This window comes from Protopterus annectens, chromosome 7.part0 (assembly GCF_019279795.1).
Source record: "Protopterus annectens isolate FY-2018-M chromosome 7.part0, PAN1.0, whole genome shotgun sequence".
NCBI lineage: Eukaryota > Metazoa > Chordata > Ceratodontiformes > Protopteridae > Protopterus > Protopterus annectens.
In genome coordinates, this window is record NC_056739.1 from 1531410499 (window position 1) to 1531433801 (window position 23303).

General features: G+C 40.4%; 1 protein-coding gene across 1 annotated transcript in view; it reads right to left on the reverse strand.

The window, feature by feature from the left end:
- Positions 1 to 23303, reverse strand: part of RAF1 (Raf-1 proto-oncogene, serine/threonine kinase) — a 2753658-nt gene that overhangs the window by 72565 nt on the left and 2657790 nt on the right. The window contains exon 20 of the mRNA XM_044078072.1: positions 5689 to 5823. Coding sequence (XP_043934007.1) covers positions 5689 to 5823 — 135 coding nt within the window. The remainder of the gene's footprint in view (positions 1 to 5688; positions 5824 to 23303) is intronic.

Consider the following 23303-nt stretch of genomic DNA (forward strand, 5'->3'; position numbering starts at 1 on the left):
TGGCACACCTCCAAAAAATTGCTGGGAAGCTTTAAAAGCAACTGAAACATGGCTTTGTAACTCGACTAATGCTCACCTCAAAAAAAAAAAAAAATAATAATTACCCCCCAATCCCCCTCCCATGAAAAAAAAAATTAAAAGTCCTCTTTTACAACCACTGAAGTTTGCTTCTTATTGTAAATTATTAGTGATGATAATCTTAAATTTGACTTGCATATACAAAATTGCATAAGAAAAACTCATCAAAAACTAGGGGTGCTTTATAGAGCAACTTTTTCACTGACACAAATAAAGCTGCACTTGCCACTACTTATCTCCTCCCCACATTTCTTTATGGTGCTCCCACCCTTACTGGGTTCATAGGTTGGTACTAGGCTATCGGCCCTAAGGCCTATGCAAGCCTAGCCATAACAATTCCCTGGAAATTTTTCCCACAATATTTATTTCTCTGGGCCCCTGTCTAGCAGGGTGACTGACATGATCCCCGGGGTGAATTTCCTATCTCCCATCCAATCATCAAGGTTTCTTTTGAAGAGGGCCAATGAGGTGCTCTGCTTGACATGTATGTGCAGTCTATTCCAGAGTATGGGGAGTCTCTGGGTCAGGAACCTATCCCTCCAGCATGTTTTGTTCATTGTGATGATAAGGTTTAGATCCCTGGAGTGTGTGGCTCTGAGGGATTGGGATTTCTTTAAGTGGAGCATGTCCAACAGCTCAGGGTTTGACATGGCCTTGTATGTTAAGCAGAGATTGCCTCTGAGTAGACAATATGCCACAGAGTATAGCTGGAGTTTCTTTTAGACAGTCAGCATATGGCATCTGCTTTAGGCCTGTGATTCTTTTAGTGAGGTATTTATGTGGCCTTTCCAGCTGTTGCAGATGTCTTGTGAGGTACATACTAAATGGGGCATTATACTCTACAATGGGTCTAATGAGGGATGAGTACAGTGGGACAATGACCTCCTTTTTTCTGGATGAAAAGCCCTTAGTAATGAGGTGTGCCATGCAGAAGGATTTCCTGACTGTTGTGGCGATGTAGTTATCGAAAGTGAGACCACTGTCCACTTGTGTCCCTAAGTCTCTCATCACACTTTCGATGTTTAGTGTCCTGCCACCTATGTGGTAGTTCATGGGTACATGTTTTTTTTTTCCAAAGGGGATGACTATACATTTCTTGGCATTAAGCTTGAGCCCATGGCTCTGGCACCAGGCATCTGTTTCTTAAGGCCCTTAACTAACCTTCAGGCATCACAAAAATCAAAACTTCAGCAATGCTATAACAAAGTTGCTAGATTTGCAGCCAATACCCCTTTCAGAAAACACCATTATAGAGCATTAAAAATTCTAAACTGGTTAGAACTACCCCATCAACTAACATATACACAGCATCTTACCACCTATAAAATTATCCAAAACCCAGCTGCTTGTCAGGGACTAAACAACATTCTACTCAGCTATGTTCCTAGTCAGTCATTATGATTCAAAGATCAAAAATTCCTGTCTGTCCACAAACCTAGCAAATCTGCTGGGCACTGTCTATACTTATACCCATGTCGCTAAGGCCTGGAACTCCTTACCTCTATCCATCAGGTCAATACTCTCCCTCCCATCCTTCAAAACCATTGTGAACGACTTCCTAGCCAAAAGCATCTCCTTCACTTACCTCCTTACTTTAATCAATTTCTCTCTCTCGTTTTCTCTCTAAACATAACATAACCATGCTTTCCTCTCACTTCACTTTGCAATTCACATTTGTAGTATACTAACTTACCTTTAATTTCTCCACAGACAGGCTAAAATTTCTCTAACTGATAAATCATTGTCATATAACTTTGTATCTACTCAACCAATGTTTTCATATTATGTCTAATTCAGTTTATTTAAACTACATTTGTTTTTGTATACTTTTGATAACTGTATAATTATTATTCTTAAAATGTTCTGTAAGACTTTGTAGCTTTCTTCCTGGGCCTACACTGAAAATGGGCTCTCACTATACCTCTCAACTTCTTGGTGCTAGAAATCTGGACAAAGCCTGACGAAATGGGGGGACAAAGGCCCAAAAATAGGGACATGACTTTAAATACTGCTCTTATAAACTTAAAAAAATTGCCAGAATAATAGGATTTGTGTTAATGCGCATTTTTCTGATGGACTTGAAGTCTGAAATTCAAATGTATGTCATTATTTAGTGACTTCAATCATCAGATCATCACAGTGAATTGCCAGAAAAATCACAAATTTTATGAGGAACAGACCATACATATGAGGCAAAAATCTGGACATTCTGTGAAAATATGGACAGTTGAGAGGTACGGCTCTTATCCAGTTGGACTTCCCCCCAAAAAAGTCAATAAATAAAATCTGAAGATCTAGTTAACATGTCTGCTGAGATGTAGTAAAGGAATGCAAGTTCCTTGACATACGACAGAGATTTAAGACAAGTCAAATGAACTGAGAAAGATACCATGGTGGAGAGTATTAACAGTAGACAATTGTGTCTGTGTGTGTGTGGGGGGGGGGGGGGGGTAAAGCAGGAGGAGTAGGAAAAGGAAAGTGGTAAATGACAACTACTTTATGCATCTGAATATCACTAGTGGATTCACTGAAATCAGAACCAAAATAAACACTTTTTCAGGAAAAGTATTTTCTGTATTTTTATATGTTATAGTAAGATGCCCACTTTTAACATGTTCTACCAGGCATACATATATACATACATTTGACAAAGTGATATTTTGTTTTTTATATGTTATTTCAAAGTACCTCATTATCTAACAAGCATACATGCTTTTCTTTAGGGCTACTAATCATGTCGTAAGCCACTGAAGCATAACAGTAAAGGCTCCTACCCTGAAAATATCATATCACCTCAAAGTATTTCAGTCTTTGGGATTTAGAAAGGTGCCCTTACCAAGATAAGGAAACCATAACCTTGAATATTTCTGTATCGTGATAAGCCTTTCTGATTCTCAGACCACTTCTGCTGCAATTTTCCCATGGTTGTGGCCAGACAGAGGAGAGAAGCCTCACTAGGGAAGCTGCACGTTAATGTGGCAGCCAGGCAAGTGGCTCATGCTAATTAGCCAAATGCTCTCCCTCAAGAAATGGCTGCAACTCCACATTAATATGGCAGAGTGACTTACAGAATTAGTTTGCAAACTTATTTTTATTTTTCTCTACGAGGAAAAACTGAGCAGTGTTTTTGACAGCATTCACCCCTTCACTCTGAGGGGAGGAGTCATGGTCCAGTTAAGTACAGCAAAGCTGTGTGTGTGTGTTTCGGTGTGGAATGATGCATGTCTGTAGGGGCATGACTGCAGCTAAATGGATGTGTGTTTCTGAGTTATTTCACTAATGAGGTGGGTATGGGATGTAGACTCAGTGTGTGTGTGTGTATTACAGAGTGCATATGGGTGAGTGTTTATGTGCATATAATTTCTTTATAGATTCATAGGTGATTAAAAGGCTAATGGCAAAAATAACCTTTATAAGCCTAGCCAAGAATACCCAGGATATGACAGTATTATATCTAAATTCCCCAAATATGGGATGAGGTAGTTATCAGGATAGTGGGTATTTGTAAAAAGACTTGGGGCTCCAAAATTCAGACTGCCTCTGTCCAAAAGGGACATGGGCAGTACCCCAGGAATGAATTTACAGTTCCCAATCCATTTACCCAAATTCTTGTTGGACAGAGTGAGGGACGGACTTTGTTTTACGAAGATGGGAAATTTATTCCACACACGAGGTAGCCTTTGGGATACATTCACTGACTTGTAATAATAGATGAACGTAACTCCTCTTGTGGCCCATTTCAAGCTTAGTCAGTACCCCATGTAAAAATCATACCATGCACCTTGTGTCGGTAAGGTAAAGACCTTAAGCATTATACCACCTCCCTCTCCAGATGGAGAATCGATTTCGCCAGCAAGTTCTGTTAGTCACAAATAAAGTTAAAGTCCACGGAACGCGTAACAGTTGTACAACTTTTCTTGCGAATATGTCTCAAAAAACTCCAGCTTTACTCCATCGCTTATCGCCTACTCAGAGGTGACCTCTGCCAAACATACAAAGCCATGTCAAACCCAGATCTGTTGGGCATGGTACACTTAAAGAAACCCCAAACCCTCTGAGCCACATGCTCCAGGGACCTAAACCTTGCCACCACAATAAACAGAACATGCTGGAGGGATAGATTCCCGTCCCAGAGACTTCTCTTGCTCAGGAACAGACTACCCATTCATGTCAAGCAAAGTTCCTCATTAGCCCTCTTTAAGAAAAACCTTGACACCTGGATGGGAAATGGGAAATTCACCCTGGGGATCACTTCTGTGGCTCTAGTAGACAGGGGTGCAGGAAAATAACTTTCCTGGGTGGTGAAAGCCAGGAAACTTTTTTGGCTAGGCTTATGTATGCCCCAGGGCCGATAGCCTAGTACCTTACCTACCAATGCACCTATGATGCCATGATTTACTTATAAGTTGAACCACAAAGAAGGATTTACTCACTACCGTAGCTACCTGCTGAGGTTACTATCTGTGTTGCTAGGTCCCTCACCACTGGGTCTACTTTTAGGGGTGTGCTACCAGCATTATAATTTGCAGGGATATCTGATTTACTGAAGATTATGATTATGCATTTTTTAGCATTTAGTCTCAGACCATGATTTTGGCACAAGTCATTTGTCATGTTTAGGCCAGTTTGTAGGATGCCAACATCATTTAGGGATTCAATGTTGTCAGCGAACTTGGTGAGCCAGAGACTCCCAACAGTGGCCTTCACTTAGCCCTGTGGGACGCTGCTAGTACTCATCAGTGGTGGATTCACCTATCCTGACAACGTGTCCTGTCACTGAGCCAGTCTGCTATCCATCTGACAATATAGGGATTTTATGCCTAACTCAATAAGTTTATCTATGATCCCAGTATGGATGAGTTTATGTGCGTATGCATGTGTAGGTGGGTGCCTTTTGCACTGTGACACATGGGCTGGTTGGGAAAACACTAGTTCTGTCATGTCTGACAGTACAGTGCTTGATTCTGAGACATGGCAATGAGCTGATAATGAGGTGTTCCTCTGAGCAGCTTTACTATGTCTCTGAATCAGAGATGGTCTCTTGTGCTAAATGACCACCTCTCCCTTTGCCAACTAGCACTGGCAGAGAATCTTTTTGAAACCCCCCTAGGATACTGGCACTGAGGTAAGGGTCAAATTCAGGGCAGAATGGCCTTTTGAAATTCATAAACTGCATAATTTTTACATGTTGGTGTATGAAAATAGTTGAACAAAAACCTTTATACAAAACAGAGCTTTCAGGTTAACCTGAAAGCTCTGTTTTGTATAAAGGTTTTTGTTCAACTGTGCTCAACTGTGGTTTTTCGTTGGATAATTATTCAGCTATCGTTGGTTTGAGAGGTGTATGAAAATAACCAACACTGATTTATTCCATTAAAATTCAAGATGCAGCTGCTCTTTTGTTTTTACAGGTACGAGTGTATCTAATTTTATAGATAATTATACCTGTAACACACACTGAAAATTTCAGGAAAAAAATGACTGCTTTCAAGGCATTTATACACAAAGGGCAAAACAGCCAAAAAATACCAGAATTCTGGGCACAGATCTTACACAAATGCATAGTAGTTATAGCATTAAATACATCTTTAAAAGAAATTTGAACATTACCTGAGGAAACAGAGGACGTTCTTCTTTAACTTTCTTCACACAGTCTGCAACTAGTCTCTTCATGGCCTTTGGACAGTTTTTGTACAGCCTAGTGAGATCAGGAAATAAGCGCCCTATTCCCACCATGAAGATGATCTGAAATGCAAGAAACTGCATTAATACCATTTCAGAAAGAAAAGTACTGAAAGGTAAAAGATCTAAATAAGAGGCACTGTTAACAACCACCTTAGTTCCTCTACAGTTATCTCTACTGACAATGCTGTAGAAAGGGAAAAAAAGGGGAAAAAAGTTTTGAAAACGAAAACACACACACACAAAACTCAACTCCTTAGGGAAGCCACAAATTCTGTATGAAGGGTCATGCTTTCTTTCCTACATATTATTGGGTACAGAAGGTTTTAGATAACACAGAGTAAACTGTCGTAATACATTTTCCACATCTGTTACAGCAACAGTTTCTGTGATAAGTATGTACGACAAAATTTTACCTGGCCCAGTGGCAAACAGTGCGTCAACTTAAATCATAGTGAGCTAAATTTGACTAGCAGCATGGGGTCTCAAAGCAGTATGCTGGATGGGGAGAGGAGAATGATTTAGCAGCCATTTGTTTCTTACTTCAGAGGACAGTACAGAATTCCACATATAGGTTTGCTTTTCCTCTTCCACCATTATATAGGCAAGGATCTACCTTTGCTGGGTGACTTATATGGGAAGCCTACATACAGGGTTACCTGAATAATATGCACTAATGCACATCTTTATTTTCTTAGTTTGTGTGTAGCCATAAGTTATCAAGTCGCAAAACTGGAAAAAAAAAGCTAATTCCAACAGTATAAAGGCCTGGCAGTGAGCACAAAAGTTTAAGGCTCTAAGCTGTTAACAAGCTGCTTCCTGTAGTCAAGGATATAAGAGTTTGATTTCTTTCATCTTCACTTACCTACTGCATGACTTTGAGCAAGTCACTTGATTAAAGGGATACCTGTGTGTTCAGTGGGGTTACCTGGTTACGAAATGTAAAAGATATTAACAGTATGCATCTGCTGACTCTTACCCCTACTACTAGCCGATTCAGGACTATGGTACTGAAAGACAGCATTCCTCCTGGAAAAAAGGGTCCCTTTCATAGGGCAATGTGGGGCAAAGTTAACAGCATCAGTAGAAGGATACTAAGCCAATGACAAAACAGGCAAAATTGTGTTGACCTCTCCCGAGGGAAACAAAGACAAGACATAACACCTGCCATAGTGTTTCTGAAAACATTTGTGAGGGGACAAATAGCATGAGCTTGTCATTTCAATGAACCGCCCCCTCTGGTTTCCATGCATAAAAATAGAAATTCATAATCTATCAGCTGACTAACTCGGGGATCCTCACAATGAGTCTGACTGAAACGGCCTTCTCTTTTTTCCAATTCAATATCTTTTCCTCCAGGACTCTTCATATCTGGAGATGCACGCACACTATACCTGCAAGTCAAGATGCGAGACACTATACAATGAAAAAGCACTTATGCTACAAAACTAGCAGTTCACTCCAAACACTGAGTGAGCATACACTTTGCAAGCAAGAAAAATATTAAGGGTATATAAAAAGACTGTTACACAGTGAGTAGCAGGTTCAATACAGCTTGCTCAGTGTGAAACCTGAGAACATTTACTGGATTTAAGAATTTATCAGTTTGGATAAAATTTGGTTACTAGCTAATAAATGGACTGTCTGGACACCAGCAAGGAAAAAGTTAGAAGAGAAATTAAGCAAAAATCAACTGGAAAAGAAGAAAAAGCTCTGTCTGGGAAAAGCCTTTCTGGTTGGGAAGAACCTCACAGCTTTTCAAACAAAAAGCAAATCACTTTTCAGCTTTAGCACTGGAGAAGACAAAGTAATTTTGAGGAAAAAATAAACACATTCGCGGTTACTTGAGATACTGCAGGATGATAAAAGGCTGGAACAAACAAAAGCTTTAGCTAGCAATTCAAATAAGCTAATAAAAATACAGAAATCATAGGTGAAAATGAGAGAAATACTGGCTAAACATGAGGTTTTCTCAAGAGCTGTCTCAAAAAACTGTAGAGTTAGGAGACAGCAAACAGAGAAAAATAAGTTATGTAATCACCATAACGTTCCATCTGAGTAGGTAAACTTCATTTGTCAGCAACCTATGGGAATTGGATCCGACCTCGGATCCGAGCCGGCAGTTTTCAACAGCTTTAGATCCGAGCTCCAAGCTCCTCCTCCTACCCATAATCCCCTGCCAACCCTGACTGACCTCAGATCAAGTTTGCCCAACAGCAGAAACTGCTAGAAAAATATTATTCTCAAGAAAAGTGGGTAAAAGCCATGGACCTGAGTATGAATATATTCGCAAGCGAGGGGGCAGGAGGGTGGGACGGTTGCTGACAAATGAAGTTTACCTACTCAGATGGAACGTTATGGTGAGTACATAACTTCTTAATCTGAAGTAGTTAACTTCATTTGTGCAGCAACCTATGGGGCAGAGTCCCCAGCTACCTGAATCTTGAGTGGCCTTCATGGAAGGATGTTCCGGAGCACTGCAGAGCCAAAGGATGCTCTCCCTCTGGAGATAATGTCCAATTTATAGTGACTGATAAATGTATGAGATGAGGCCCAAGTGGCTGCCGAACAAATATCATCGAAAGAAACTCTAGCTCTAAAAGCCGCAGAGGTAGACATAGATCGAGTAGAGTGGGCATGGACTCCCTGAGGTGCGGGCCTGCCAGAACTTTCATATGCTAGAAGGTTACATTGTGAAATCCATCTAGACAGTGTAACTTTAGACACTGATTTACCCAAGTTAAATATGGCAAAGGAGACGAACAACTGGTCGGATTTCCTATGACCAGATGTCCTGTGGATGTAGAAGCGAAGTTGTCTATGCACATCCAATGAGTGTAATTTGTATTCCCCTTTGTTACGGTAATTTGGAAAAAAGACCGGCAGGTTAATGTACTGGTTAAAATTTGATTCAGAGGCAACCTTGGGAAGAAAAGAGGGATTGGTTCTGAGGTAAACTCTATCCTTGTGAAAGGTCAAGTATGGAGGTTTGACACAGAGGGTCTGTAGTTCAGAGACCCTTCGAACCGAGGTGATAGCGACAAGGAAGGCCGTTTTCCATGACAAGAATTTAAGATCTACTGAAGCTGCAGGCTCAAACGGGGGAGCTGTCAAGGCCTGAAGCACCAGCGTTAAATCCCAAGGAGGGGCTACATCCTTCACTGGAGGTCTGAGCAGAAAGGTGCCCTTCAAAAAGGTCTTACACAATTTCATGGTGATCAAAGGGCCCAGTTCATTTCCCACGTGATAATGAGAGATAGCTGCTAGTTGAACCTTGACTGTGGAGGAGCTCGCCCCCTGATGAAACAGCCCTGACAGAAAGTCTAATACAGCGAGCAAAGGAGCTGTAAAAGGATCCAAGTTTTGGCGTTCCGCCCAAATGGAGAAACGTTTCCATTTGCTACTATAGATCTTTCTAGTAGAAGGCTTGTGCGCTGCTACTAGAATACTTTTACCTGGAGAAGAGATACCGGGAGTCCTAGCTACGAGTGGAACTGGAGCAGCCAAGCTGTGAGCTTGAGATTGTCCAGGTTCGGGACTGGGAGCTCTAGGGGGTGGAATATTAGATCCGGACGGGGATCCAGAATCCAAGGAGGATTCACCAGATGAGACCAAAGGTACGGGAACCAGGTTTGATGAGGCCAAAACGGGGCAATGAGGATAATCCTGCTCCCCAACCGGCTGGCTTTCTGAAGAAACTTCATCATCAGGGGAAGAGGAGGGTAAGCATAAAGAAGACCGGGAGGCCAAGCATGCACCAGAGCGTCTCTCGGGGGTTCCCCGGAGGGGGAAATGAGAGAGAAGTAGTCGTAACATTTTGTGTTCGAGGGAGAGGCAAAGAGATCGCAACAGGGTTGACCCCATTTGGCGAAAATCTGATTCGCTATCTCAGGATTCAGAGACCACTCGTATGGTAACAGGATGGTGCAACTTAGTTTGTCCGCTAGGATGTTGGACCGCCCCAGAATGTGCGTTGCTATGAGAAAGCGGTTGGGGGAGATCGCCCATTCCCACACCCTCATGGCCTCTCGATAGAGTGGGTAAGACCTGATTCCCCCCTGTTTGTTGATGTACCAGACCACAGACATATGGTCTGTCTGAATCGCAATCGTTCCTACATGAAGAAGGTCCTGAAGTGCTTGCAACGCTAACAGCACTGCCCTCATCTCTAGGACGTTGATATGCAGTGAGGTTCCACGTGCCTTGGACTGTCCTGCCCGAACAATGCCCCCCCCCCCAAGGCGGGAGGCATCCGTGGTCACCGTGGCTAGTGGAGGGGTCATAGAGAAGGGGCGGCCTTGCTGGAGGTCCGGAGATTGGAGCCACCATAGGAGGGCCCTCCTGCAAGCCCTGCTGAGGGGAACGGGATGGCTCAGAGGATACTGAAGAAAGGACCACTGGACCTGAAGGGTCCATTGTAAGACCCTCATGTTCAAACGTGCCATCGGCAATAGGTCGATTGCCGCTGCTATTGAGCCAAGAGCCCTCAGGACCAATTCCACCGGAGGAGCTGGAGATTGTAGAATGGCCCGCACATGTAGCCTCAGGGTTCGTAGTCGGTCTGTGGTCAAGAAAGCTAGGAGTTTGTTTGTGTCTAATCTGGCCCCTATGAAGTCTATGGTCTGAGTCGGAGTAAGAGACTATTTCTCTATGTTGATAGTGATCCCCAGCCGGGGAGCTAGACAAAGAAAGTTTCTGGCTGCACAGAGTAGATGCCTTGTCGGGGCGGTCAGGAGCCAGTCATCCAGGTACGGGAAGACCTGGATTCCCTGAAGCCTCAGGTGGGCCGCTATCACTGCTAACACTTTGGTGAATACCCTAGGGGCTGTGGTGAGACCAAAGGGGAGGACCCTGAATTGGAAACGACTGGCTCCTAGCCAGAAGCGGAGGAACCTCCTGGATCGCCTGTCCATCAGAATGTGGTAGTACGCACCCTTGAGGTCTATAGAGCACATCCAATCGTTCTCCCACAAAAGGGGGAGAATGGATTGAAGAGTGACCATGCGGAACTTTTCTTTGGTTACTGACAGGTTCAAGGAAGAGAGGTCGAGGATTGGTCTTAAGTCCCCTGCCTTTTTTGGCACCAAGAAGAACCTGGAGTAAAACCCGGACCCGCACTGGTCTGGGGGGACGTGTTGGATGGCTCTTTTTTCCAGCAAGTGTTGGATTTCCATTGCTGCAGCCTCCCTCTGATCGGGTGGAACATCGGGGAGGTATCTGGGGCTGTGTGGGCAATGAGAAAAGGGGATCTGATATCCTCTGGATATAATGCGAAGCACCCAGTGGTCTGTTGTGATGGACTGCCAAGCTGCTGGGTGATTCGAGAAACGCCCCCCGACTGCCTCCAGAGTGGAGCAGTTGGGCAACCCCTCAGGGGTGTTGTGTGGGTTGGTCCGAGAAGGGCTCTCTGGATCCAACATTCCGCGGGCCCCCCTCTGCCTCTAGGGCGGCGTCCACCCTGCCCTCCTCTGCCGTGGAAGGGCTGGGAGTCCGGAGCGGGACAGGACTGTTGCGACTTCTGGAACCACATCTTCTTCTGACCCTTTTGGTTCTTAGAGAAGGACCTCTGGGGAGCAGAGAAGCGGACTCCGACGGCAGACGTCTTCCTGTCCTTTTCGCTCTGGACCAAGGTATCTCGCACGGTTTTGCCGAAAAGGTTAAAATTCTCTCACAAAGTGATAAAAAGCCTGGAACTTGTTCGATCAAGCTGCTGAAGTAAACTGCGGCAAACTAGATCTGAGGTCAGTCAGGGCTGGCAGGGGATTATGGGTATGGGGAGGAGCTTGGAGCTCGGATCTAAAGCTGTTGAAAACTGCCGGCTCGGATCCGAGGTCAGATCCGAGTCCCATAGGTTGCTGCACAAATGAAGTTAACTACTTCAGATCAGATATTTTTACTTTAACAGACACACTGGAAGGAATAGACTGCATTAATTTTATGAAAGCACAAACAAGCAACTGGGCTGATGTTCCACTGCAGGATTTCTTAATTTGGAGGGTACACCATGTGTATGCTCCAAATCTGGCCATGAAAACTGGGGACACCAGAATGTTCATAGAAAATGATTATTCACGGTACACCAGGAAGAGGAGAAGCAAGTTTACCCCAGCAATCATGGGACATCTACAGTCAGGTGTGATATTTACGTGGCTACATCCTGCTGACTTCTGAGTATTTTTTCCTGGAGGATCAAACACATTTTTTGGATGAATAGGTCAAATGGGAGAAAGTTTAAATGACAAATAGTGAGCAAGTAAGCTGAAGTGGGACTCTGCTACTCAATTTTCTGAGAATAAAAAGTCCAGAGAGAGATTCTGCCAGTGAAATGCTTCAGTAACAAAAATGTCTATGTACTGAACAGAAGTATCATGAAAACTTTGGACTAGAACCAAAGACCAAGTTTGGAAAATCAAGATGATCAGGAAAAAGGCCAACAACAATGTGAACTTAGTGAATACATGGAAATAATGTAAAACATCTACCCAGACATATGAGCTGCGGTTCTGTAAAAAGTATCTGGAAAAGAATGGAGCCCTGCGTTAAACTGGTGGTAAAACTCTATAGTATAAACCCCACTTTATGTCATTAATGTTTATACAAGTTCATAGGTGATTATTAGGCTAATCACACCGGGGGCCTTTTTAAGCATAGCCATGTTTCCCAAATGTATCTGACATGTTTTGATACCCTAGTTTTATTTTAAAGGGTAGATGCAGGCTTGGGCATGCATGGTAATGCATTTACAGGGTGCCTCTGTCTGGTAGAGACATAGGTGCCAGGCCAGGGGTATAGTTCTGATTCCCCATTCAGTGGTGCAAGTTACATGAATTGGGTGGGGGAAAAACTCTGCTTTACAAGGATAGGAAGCCTGTTCCAGAGAAGGTGTAGTCTCCAGACACATCTGTCCCTCCAGCATGTCCTATTCATTCTGCAGACATTTAGGTTCCTAGATCAGATAGTTCTGATGTTACTTGTTTTGCAGATGTTCAACAGATCCATCAGATAAGAGGATGATTTGTAGGCCAGACACAGATAGCCTCTCAGCAGTCTGTAGGAGACCGAGTACAGGGATAGGACTTTGAGACAGTCCCCGTGAACACATTGTTTTCTTTTTGTGAGGAACCTCTATGGATGCTCTAGCTGTTGCATATGTCTGGTCAGGTACATAACTAATGGATAAGGGAGGAGTAGAGTGGAACAATGGCACCCTCGGACTTAGGTACCACACCCCTGTCTGTAAGATGCTCAACACAGAATGACTTTCCTGCTACAGCAGACATGATGGTCAAATGCAGGTTACTCTCTAATGAGTTCACAAATCCCTGATTAATGGGACACTTCAAGGATTTTTCCTTGTTTGAGTTGCTGCAACCACTGACTTGGTATACATAAGCTTGAGAGTATGAGGGCTTGCACCCTGCAAAAATGCTTAACGCATTTAAGCATATAGTGCCTTGTTTGTATTCTTCCAGTTAAAATCCACATTTCCTTAATACATTCAGACATTTTTTGGGTGTGTCATCCTCAACTAAAGGAGTCACAGCTTAATAATAGCAGCATTAGAAAATGTAAGGTGTAATGAACAAAATGATACTAACATTGTTAAACTCAGATGTTGTGCCATGGAAAAATTAATGACCAATTCCTCTTATTGCTCATATTGTCGTATTTGCATTCATATTCATAACTGAGACACCTACATGTTTGTGACGGCATAGTGTTAAATACCCTGGTTGCAGAAAGGAAAGTACATTGTCAATGTGCAATTACAGTACATTGCACTGGAGACCTTGGTAGCCATTAACTTGTAATTAAGAAAATGTTAAATATTTCCATATGTACATAGTATTTCTAAAACTGGGCATCAAATAAAACTTTAGATGACGCTGAAGAAAACTGCGACTGATATTTACACTTGAGAGATATTCAGGGTTATTTATATTAACTATACAAATAAACACAATTTTTCATATTTCTGTAAATATCTTAGTAAGCATGCACATATAAAGGACCTTTTACTGCCATGCGAAAGCTTATGTCTGGCTAACAAAGGTAAGTTGACAAAGCACATGTAGGTTGTACAGTTTCCAAGATACAGTATGATAACTTGTTTGTGAAACATTAGATAAAAGTATCATTCTGGTTTTGTATTCATAAAATATTACAGCATTGATATAAAGATTGTGACTGTAATGAAGACATTTTTTACTGATAACACTGCTATCATTATAATAGTTTTTATTGTTCATAAGATATTTGCATTTCTTTGTGTTATTTTTTTACTTTGATTCCCCCAAAAAGCTTTGGAATGTAACAACGTGTGTAGGCAACTAAAGATGTGGCATTCCACATCACATAGGTGTCAATGAGTTAAAGTTAACTTTTCTCCCCTTCTGTGTTTCAAGCTTTTTTTTTTAAGCATTTCCAATGCTCGTGGTTGTGCAGCTCAGTAATCCATAGCAGAGTCATAAACTGAAGTTCTGTATACTATGCAATTAGGAGTATGTTAAATTTGAGGTGGGATAATTTTATCCAAGACTGCTTTACATGCTAGTGATATAAATTAAAGTATGTTTTCTTAAATGTAGTACATCCAAGACTTGCACTATAACAAGATGAGAAAGGCTGGAAAGAAACAAGTTAAAGTTAATATAATGCTGTGATCTTTGGCTGTTGAGGGGGCTGTGAAAGTGTATTGATCATATTCTAGTGTGAGAGAGAGAGACAAACATGCACACTGGTGTGTGTGCGTATTATATATTATATACATTATACGTATTATATATACTTATATACACACACACATACACACACACATATGGGTATACTCTGACCCACTGAAATTAAGTTTCAACGAAATGTAAAAAGGCGAGCTGTTTTTCGCGAAAGTGCACTTTTGCCGAAATGCACTTTCGTGAAAAGCAAATTAAACAAACAAACAAAAAAACAAATAAAAATAAACCGCAACACTAACCGTATTTATGCTGCCCCCCCCCTGCTACTTTTATATTCTCACTTAGAGATCGCACTACAGTGGGGAAAAGGGAATACCCTCTCATCCCCACTGTGCCGCGTTCTAAGCAACAGCCCCCGTTACTGTTCACTTAGGTGCCTTTTTGCGAAAGTGCATTTCGGCAAAAATGCACTTTTGCGAAATAGAGCTCGCCTAATTACGTTGGGTCGAAGCAGACCCATACCTATCTGTGTATTTTTTATATATATATATATATATATATATATATATATATATATAAATATATGATAATACCTATTTTACAGAGAAAGATGTCTAAACTAAATTCAAATGAAGATTCTTGTGCAAATATGCTTAATACGTGAGAAAATAATGGAAAGCATAAAAATGATAACTCTTTCCTGTATCTGCAAAGCTATTGTCAGTTTATTTTTCTATTAGCACTCAATTTTAGCTGGAAGTAAAGAGGGTATGGGTGCAAGTATTAACTGAGACGGGGCTGACCAGTGTGTTTTGAGTGTAATCTACAAGGTCCCTTCTTACATTTGCACAGTTACTAGCTATTTTTCCATTCGGAGACAAGGAGCCTGCAGATTTAGACAATCATGAAAGTGAAATTTACAAGGTGAAATATATTTAACTTTTAAACTGAAATTGGCAAGCAATTCGATGAAAATAAACGGAGTCTGAAATTGTGGGAAATGGGAAGTGAATACTCATGCAAGCTACTCAGTCGCCTTATTGCTTCAACCTGCATGCTTTCACTTTTAGCCTTAAGAAAAGGTTCACTGGCCATCTCTGACTAAACTAAAATTTATTTTGTTTTATTTTATTTGCATTTGTTTAATGGGATGGTCCAGCTGGGCCAGAAATGCCCATTTTCAGTGGAGTCCTGGAGAGAAAAGCTCCACATACAAGACATTTCACATAGAATACAAAATTTACATTAATAAAGACATTTAGTACATATTATTGGCAGTTTACACAACTGGTGAAAAAAAAGTACATAAGTAATCATTCTCAAATCAAAGATACTGTGCAAGCTGTGACGCCGGTGCACTGGCCCAGTTATCAAGGAGCCTCAATCCTCACCACTAACACCAGTGAGGGGTGTCCACATTGGAAGGATAACAAGTACACACACAGTAAAGTACAATTTCCCTTAAGAACACACAGAGATCACAGTCAGTCTTGGGCATACCTCTCAACCTGGAAACATCAAAAATCTGGACAAGGACTGTGAAAAATAGGTACACAACTGTACGCTGATTAACATTAAATTTGTGTACATAATTATGTAGCCCCACCCACTCCAATGGAATTGTGGGATACCAACTTTTAAATGCAAACTGAAGGACAACCAATATATGATCATGAAACACAAAATAAGAACAATAGTGTTTTATTTATATTAAGATTTGAACTTGTGCAAAACTAAAATACAACACTGGGTGCGACTGCGCTTGCCTTCAGCCTTCTTTAGAACAACATAAAATATAAACCAGAACAACAAATTATTTATATTAACACAAAACATCGAACTTGTATAAAACTAAAATAAACTTCTCTTACATAAAAATAAAATTTACTGTCTTGTACTAACTAGTCTAGTACTTTACTACTACTACTGCACACACACACACACACACACACACACACACACACACACACACACATAAAAACAAACAAATTCTAACAAGTACTACACTGACTGGCTTCTGCTTAAAGTGGGCACCTACCCAGTTAGACCTTCCCAGTAATCAAATGTCAATAAATAAATAAAAGATAGGACAAATACCCATGACAGACAAAACAAGATACAACTCATTTGTATAAGGTTTTCTTAGCCGCAGAGAGCTCCTGTTAATGTGAAGTAAAGGAGACAGGAAGGATCATCTTCTTGAAGGCATATAACCTTCAGGGTAAAACCTGACCTGGTGGTACATACTAAATTTACATATCTCAGGATTTTTCCCTGGATGGACTGCTTTAATTATAGTTCTGAGGATATTTTCAATAGAAAATATTTTAGCTCTAAGAAAGGCTACATCTACATGAAACATGGCCCACAATAAATCAGGATCTGTTGCTCCAAGTCCTGCAGTGAAGAAAAAAGGCAATGACAGTGGTGTTCCAAGATACAACCATCAGACTCTCTAAATTAACCATTTCAAATCCTATGCCCAGCTTTAATTAAGCTAATACAGATGCTAAAGGAGCTCTGAGCATCTTTGCAGTGCATGTACCATTCCCAATAGTGCCAAATGATGGGTCACTTAAAGACACCAACACTACAGTTAGGGAAGGGTCTCACACATACACACGCACACACACACACACACACACACACACACACACACACACACACACACACACACACACACACACACAAACACACACACTAAATAAATGCACAGTAATATCCAGCTAAATAAATGCACACTTTGCACAGTAATATTCAGCTAAATAAATGCACAGCAATGCTAAATAAATGCACAGTAATATCCAGGTAAATAAATGCACACTTTGCACAGTAATATCCAGCTAAATAAATACACAGTAATGCTAATAAAATGCATAGTAATATCCAGCTAAATGTTTCTCCTAACTAAATATCCAGCTAAATACATGCACAGTAAATGTTTCCTGCAGTCGTTAAGAGAGCCAAGCCAAAATGCAGCCGTTAACACACACAGTTAAGTAAATGTTTCTTGCAGCCGTTAAGAGAGCCGAGCTGGAATGCAGCCGTTAACACGCAGTTAAGTTGAATCCAACACACACACCTATTTCTCCTTCCTGCAGCTGTTAAGAGAGCAGAGCCAGAATGCAGCCGTTAACACACACAGTTAAGTTAAATCTGGAGATTTTGGGAAGAAGTCGAACAACAGTTTCAGAGCCTGTGAAGAAACACATTAAGTAAAATAAAGTAATCACATAAATTATTCTGTCAGTTCCAGTTTCTCTTGCCTGCAGCCATTAACACACACAGTTAAGTTAAAGCCAGAGAAGAAATTTCTGAGCCCGGGAAGAAGTTAAGCAAGCGAGCACAGTTTCAGAGCCTGTAAAGAAACACAAGCTGAAACACAGTTTCAGTTTCTCCTGCCTGCAGCCATTAACACACACAGTTACGAAGCTGATGTTAAGTAAAGTAATCACTAACTTGATGTTGTTCTGCTTGCCCTGCAACCGTTAACTAAAAGTAGTAACATTTTTTTCCTGAAGCCAAATCTGGGAAGAAAGGTGTGCTTTGTCAGGTCTGCAGAAGCCGACATCATCGCGTATGCCCTGCACATGGTGACATCAGGATGAACAAAAATCACAGGAAATTAAAGGGGCCATGAGGGAATTCGTGGCATCCCAATATTTTGCTCTCAAAACCAGTATTTATAGAGCAATTCGGTAAGGTTGACAGGTATGAGTCTGGGGCTGTTTTTTCCCTCTCTCTCCAGATCCTCAATAAGACTCCCAACTGGCATGGCTGTAGGGTTCATATCTCAGCCTAGTGGTCAAGTAAAAACCTCCAGCACCATCTATGTTCAACCGGTGCTGTGTGTCCCTGCCAAAGTAGCTGACACACACTTTGAGATATGATTTATATACAAACACCCAGACACTCCTTGGGAAGGCTGGCTAACGTTCTCCGGCTATGCCCCCTTTCTGCCCAGACTGCCAGCATCCACTACTATCAGCTACTATAAAAGCCCTTACACCAAACAGTGTCCAATTCAACTGTGCAATATTACTGCTATACAAATAGTAAGTGTGACCAAACTTTTTAAGGCTACTGGAGTGGCTTATACAGTATCACCAAATACATGCAAGTTACTCTACAGCTTAAATTATCTCTACACAAAACAGCCACAGTTAAAAGGTTTAAAAATATTTAATAATAAATAATAACACAAGACAATACTTATTACTTCAACACAATGACATTACAGAGTTCAGAAATCACAGGAAATACTTTAAAACAATATTATAAGATAGTCTGACATAAATAGAGAAAATAGCTAGACTAATCTGGCTATTTCTACCTATCTCTAAGAGAAATCACTGTTCTAAACACTACTTGCATACAGAGCAAGCAAGTGTGGGTGAGTGGATGTTCTTACTAGATCCAAGACAAGATACAAAATGTTGTTCTTTCTTTCTGAGATCGCCCTTAAATTGATAATACACAGTACTGCTGAGTCATTTCAGATTACATCATTCTTGACACCTACGCTGAAGTTTCCTAGGCTCACAATTTAATGCATCTTTGGAATCTTGCGCCTGCCAGGAAACCACAGCAATAAAGGACACTTTAGATGTAAACTCTAATATTTATCTCTGCCTTAAAATGATAGAAAGACTTTCCTAGCCCAGACATCCTGTCTCCGGGCTTGAGATCAAACACAGTTGTAAAATTCGTTACTTAACAGCTTTCTTCCAGCAGGGTGCACTATGGTTACACTTTTGAAGCTCAGTACAACATATAGTTTAATCATAACATACAGTTCCTCTTTACATTTGTAAAACAAGCCTGTGGATTATGTTAATATTTACAAATGACATAGAATTATTTACAAAATTCTATCTAGCTAGGCTGGCAGCCTTTCAGTTTATCACACAAGCAATACAGAGTATATATACATGAGAACATTCCATACGAGTAGTTTTCAACTAGCAAAATTTATATAGGACACTTCATGCAGTGGGTGCAAAGCAGATATAGGAATTAGAGACTTAGTACCACTACATGGGGTGGCGAAAGCCACATCTCTAGGGCTAGGCTTGCAAATGCCCCAGGGCAGATAGCCTAGTACTAAACTATGAAACTATAAACTATGAAACTAGGTACTTAAACTTTTTACACGTTTAGGAGATGTAACAGCTGAGCGATAGGCTATATGAAGTCCTATTACAGGAATCAGCAAAGTTGGTGGATACTGTTGCAGATATAAGTAGCAGTATGATATTAAGATAGGCTGCGATAGTATCTGAATGTCTCACCTGGTTCAATGGTAGGTCTATAAGGGTTAGGAAGAGAAGGCAGTAGACAGGACAGATCAATGGTAGGACAATGAGAGTTAGTAGAAGAGGGAAGTGGACTGGATGGAGAGGCAGAGTAAATAAAAAACAGGTGGATGTGAAAGGAGGATGCCAGAGTAGTAGAGAAGGGGTTAGAATAGTTGTGATGGCTGAAGTTAGGTCATATGACATGTGGTGTTAGCACAAGTGTAAAGCCAAGATGAGGAGAGGTGTTGTTTCAGAGATGTCTTGAAAGGGGTTACTGAGTGGGTGGATCTAAACATTCTAGGAGGAAATGTGAATCTTTTATATTTAATGTATTGGTTTTCACATCTGGGATGGCAATAGAGATCAAAACAGATGATAATTAATGTAAGTGAGAAAATAGGCTCTAACATGTGCTTCAGTATGACTAACACTAACTTTAACATATATAATGTCTGTCAATGCTCCTGACCATTTGTGCCAACTGCTCCAATTAGGAGGGGTACACTTCCTTTATAGAACGTGTATACAATTTTGTGCATTTGCCATGAGTTAAATGGGTTGGGGGCTGAAAATGTACTTAGCTTTTTTGGTTAATGAGTGTTTGTATACAAGCAAAAGGTCAGGGAAAATGTGACCTGGGTTTAAATGGAAATGAGAAGCAACTACACACGAGTGCAGCCTGCCAAACATTAGTGTACTTGTGTAAGCTGCAAGATGGAAACATATTCAAAAGAACTTTCACATAATATGACAATATGACATTTTTTATAAGAATGTCTGCTTTGTCAACATCAACTTGGAACATAAATAGCTTTGCAGGTAAAGACAAAAAAATCTAAGAATACTGAATTATACTAAGTAGTTTAGGTTGAAAATAATGCTACAGGAGATGCATTTAGGATAGAAATGAGCATGCAACTTTGACAAAGAAAAGATTTCTTGATGCACACTAGGAAGAGTATCAGGGACAAAAGAAAATGGGAGTAGTAACACTGTGTGTGAGAGGGACTCCAATAGCAATTGAAAAGGGGGTAGATTTGTGGTACTAAGGTGCTAGTGGCAAGGGAGGATTATACTGATATGCATTTACATTCTAACAAACTATTCAGGAGCTCAGGAGGATTTTAGAAGAAATAAGCCTTTGAGCAGGAATTATTATTTACAGCTGTGCAGTGGAACTTGATTTGCTATAACAACGGAGTATTGGAGAGAGATAAGGGAAATATAAGAAAATAAGGCAGATTTCCTCAGAAGTATATCAGAATACTTGGTGTAGAAGATACAAATTCAGTAGCAGGAACACTGACATAATTTACATATTTCCCAAGCTACAATAATCAGATTTGACTGCATACAAAATATACTTTACAGGGGCATATTAATTTAATTTAAAGCTTTGAAACCCAACAAATAGGTATACCAGATAATGTACCAATAAAAATTAAGAAAAGATTACATGGTAGTGACAGAAATGAAACACTAACTTTCCTAATTATATGTAAAAAAATCCACAACGAAGGGTAAAGTGCCTCAAGTGCAGCACGGAAACCAAATCCAAAAAAGAAGCTAGTTGAGGCACAACACGACAATGAGAAGCTGACCGTTTATTTATAAAGAAAAATGAAAATAATGATAAAAACTTCTAAAGCCAGAGAGCACACAGGCAGGGGAGAGTAGAAGCTTCCATGGCACACAGGCCCCAACTAGCTTCTTTTTTGAACTTTCCTAATAACCTGTTAAAAAGGGAGGAATTTAAGGACTGGATAGGGGATATGATTTGAAAGGTATTAGGAAAAATAGAAATTACTTCATAAGAGATTGTCAGTGAACAGGATAAAATGAAAAATGCGAGTTTAAATCATGGTAGAACTGACAGAGAAAGATATATGGGAAATAGTTATTTAGATAAGTTGACAAAAGTTAAAGTACTGCAGAAGGGGGATCTCACAAAACTGCAAAATGCTATAGGGAAATTAAGGGAGTATTTTGATAATATGCATGAGTCTTTGAGAACTATAAAGCATATAACATTCGGCACACTAAGACAACAGGAAGAAAAAAACATTCTAACCAAACTCAATGAGCCTATGACAAGAAAATAAAGATCCAAAGCAGAGGAATGGCGAAACCAAGAAAAGGGATGGAAGACTTGATTATGCCAAAGTTAAAGCAAAAGGAGTCTCAACAACTAATAGCTAAGATATGATGATCTAATAATGGCAATGTATTATCAATAAAAAAATTAAGTCTCCAGGAACAGATGGTATTCCTACAGATGTTTGGAAGGAACACAGTGAAAAAGGTCTGGAAGGTTTTAACAATATTTTAAAAGGGGTGAAGTACCAACATTTTGGAAGAAAGCTGATGTGGCTGCATTACCCTATAGAGGTAAAGACCCTTCAAATCTGGCTTAATTTACATCCACTTCAATTTAAACTATTACTATATATCATTCACGTCTATACTAAGAAAATGGCAAACAGGTTGCCAAAACTGGCAGATATGGACCAATATGGTTTTGTAGGGTGGGGAAGGCAAACATTTAACAACATTAACTGACAACATACCTCTTATCACATGAATTCTGAATAGGGGCAAAAATAATGGGGTGAGGGGGTGACAGATACCAAAAATCAGAGATAGATTTTAAATATTTCTCCTATAATTTATTATTATTTTTATTTTATTTGACATTTGTTTACTGGGGTAGTCTGACTGGGTCTACATAACCCATTTTCAGCAGAGGCCCGGGGAGAAAAGCTCCACATATAGTACAATACAAATACAGTATAATCCAATAAAATAAAAATTTCATTAGAAATATTATACAAAAAATAAGTTGAAAGAACAAATTGCTACAAGATGCTGAAATATATTACTACAGATCTAGACAATTCTATACAGTTAAAACACTACAGACAATAGTCACTCTCACCATATATGATGTAGGCATTGTCCAAAAAAGTAGTACATAGGTAGTGCAGTGTGTGACATTGACTGTAATAGTACAAGCAAAATAGAATGTTAGTTTCAGTTAGGAAGAGAGCAGCCAGAAAGTTAGTGATGCAGATAGACCATGAGAGACATCTATTTTTGAGATGATTTTTTAAACAGGCTTTGAAATGGGCTAGTGCAGGCATAGACCTGGTAGCTAGAGGTAGTGAATTCCAAAGTACAGAGACAGAGTATGAATACAGAGTGTGACCAAGTTTTCTTCTGGGTTTTGAGATAGCCAAAATATTTTTGTCTTCTGATTGTAGGGATCAATTTGGTGGGTAAGGTGTGACTAGACTGGTTGGGGCAGGCAGTAGGCTTGAAAATAAGGTTGTGTAAGGTGGATGGCTGAATAAAGGTAAGTTGGTTGGGGAGTTCAAGCCAGTTTAATTCTAGGAGTGGTTTACAGTGGTGTGTATGATATTTAGAGTTTGTGGCAAACTTTGCAACATTGTTGTAGCACTGCTCCAACTTGCTTAGGGTAGAATTTTGTAAGTTAGTTAAGACAGGGGCATCATAAAGAAGGGAGGGAAGTAAAATGTTTTTGCAAGGGTAGTTTTGGTTGCTGCAGTAAAGA